The sequence below is a fragment of the Phaethon lepturus genome, unplaced genomic scaffold (assembly GCF_000687285.1).
Source record: "Phaethon lepturus isolate BGI_N335 unplaced genomic scaffold, ASM68728v1 scaffold14491, whole genome shotgun sequence".
Lineage (NCBI taxonomy): Eukaryota > Metazoa > Chordata > Aves > Phaethontiformes > Phaethontidae > Phaethon > Phaethon lepturus.
Window position 1 is genome coordinate 986 of NW_010515633.1, and position 1,811 is coordinate 2,796.

The window sequence follows — 1,811 nt, forward strand, 5'->3', positions numbered from 1 at the left end:
GCCGCGGGCCCTGCCGCCGTCAGCCTTGGTGCCTGCCTCCCCTTGCGAGTCCCCGCTGCCGTCCCCTGTCCCCAACCCCACCTGTGGCAGTTCCTGCTCGTCGCTCTCCCCCATGTCCAGCAGCCCGCTCAACGCCGGCTTCGAAGACAGCCAAATGTCTGGAGCGCTGAACCCCTCTCCCTTCTTCCAGCACCCCTGCCATCCCAAGGACGGTAACAAAACCTTCCACCCCTCTGACGTCCTGAGCTCCAGCTCGCTTCATTACCACCCCCCGGACTCCGTCAAGTCCTTCCACTTCCCTCCTGATGCTCTGAAAGACGACAGCCTCCTGAAATGTGCCCCGGCAAGCCCGTTCCACAAACCCGGCGTGGAGGTGGGCAAAGGATGCTCGGATGGGCTGAGCGGGGAGCAGCCTCCGCCGCCGCACCAGCTCGCTCAGCAGCGCCAGCCTGGACCAGTTGGACGTGCTCCTGACCTGCAAGCAGTGCGACCAGAACTACAGCAACCTCTCCTCCTTCCTGCAGCACCGCCAGTTCTGTGCCTCCCACCCCGCTCCCCAGGGAGAGGGCAAGGATGCTCCCCGGGCAGCCGAGGGGCGGAAAGCCCTCCCCCCGGAGCCCCACAAACCCCCCGGCCTGGGGCTCTCTCCGGACCCCCAGGCACATTTGCTGGCATTAAACAAGAGCGATGACTTCTTGCTGGATGGGGAAAGCAAAAGCGAGGGCAAGGAAGATGCTCTGAAGGGCGGCCTCTTCAACGGCCTCGCCGCCAGCTCCCTGCCGCTCACCGCCTCGGACCTGGACATCGACGATGCCAAGCTGGACAGCCTGATCACCGAAGCCCTCAACGGCCTGGGGTACCAGTCGGATAACCCGGAGATCGACAGCAGCTTCATAGATGTGTTCGCCGACGAGGAGCTGACGGGCGTGAAGGCAGCCGGCGGTGGGATGTCCCACAAGGCGAAGGAAGCCCTGGCCTCAGAGAGCAAATCAAAGCAGGCAGCAGTGGAGGAGAAGGCAGCGGGTCAGCCCAAGGCCAGCTATTTTTACGAGGATGGCCACCCCGGTGGGGAGCAGGTGAAGAGAGGGGCAGGAAAGCAGCACCTTCACAAGGGGAGGCCAGCACAGAGGTTGGCAGCCCAGGAGCTGGATCCCGGGGCAGCAGGAGAAGAAAGGACAGCCAGGCTGCGGGCAGGCAGGAAGAACAGCATCCCACCGGCCACCACCTCCTCCAAGTCCACCTCCAGCCAAAAGCATCCAAGGAAGCTCAGCCAGGAGCCTCTGACGAAGAGCGAGGTGGGGTTGGGTATCGCCACCAAGAGCTCCAAGCCACCCCGGTTCTCCATGAAGGAGATGAAGAAGCGGAAGCCCCGAAGCGGGACGTGGAGCAAGGAGCTCATTCACAAGATTGTGCAGCAGAAGAACAAGCTCCACAAACTGCAGGTGAAGAGCAGCAAGCAGGCACAGTTCCCCCAGGCTGCCGAGAGGCTGATGCCAGCTGCCAAGGAGGGCAGGTTTCCGGAGTATGACTATGTCTCTGACTCGGACGACGACAGGGCAGAGTGTAGCAAGCTCCGGGGACGGAAGAAGCAAGGCAGGGGATTCATCGGGAGGAGCAAGTACAGCTTTAGCAAGAAACGCCCAGGAAGAAGTGAAAGAGCCAAAGAGAAAGATCCAGCCTGGAGCTACAACCAGAAAAGGGACGGTCAGAAAAGGGAGGCACAGGAGCATGGGGGGGTCTCAAGCCAGGAGCATGACAAGAAAGAGGATTGTGCCACCAGGGTCCGAAGACGGAGCAGCCAGTCGTCTACC

General features: G+C 62.1%; 1 protein-coding gene across 1 annotated transcript in view; it reads left to right on the top strand.

Annotated features, from left to right (window-relative positions):
• ZNF469 (zinc finger protein 469) overlaps window positions 1-1,811 on the top strand; it is a gene marked incomplete at its 5' end in the record, with an annotated part of 11,827 nt that overhangs the window by 981 nt on the left and 9,035 nt on the right. Inside the window, 2 exon segments of the mRNA XM_010295841.1 lie at window positions 10-423; window positions 425-1,804. Coding sequence (XP_010294143.1) covers window positions 10-423; window positions 425-1,804 — 1,794 coding nt within the window.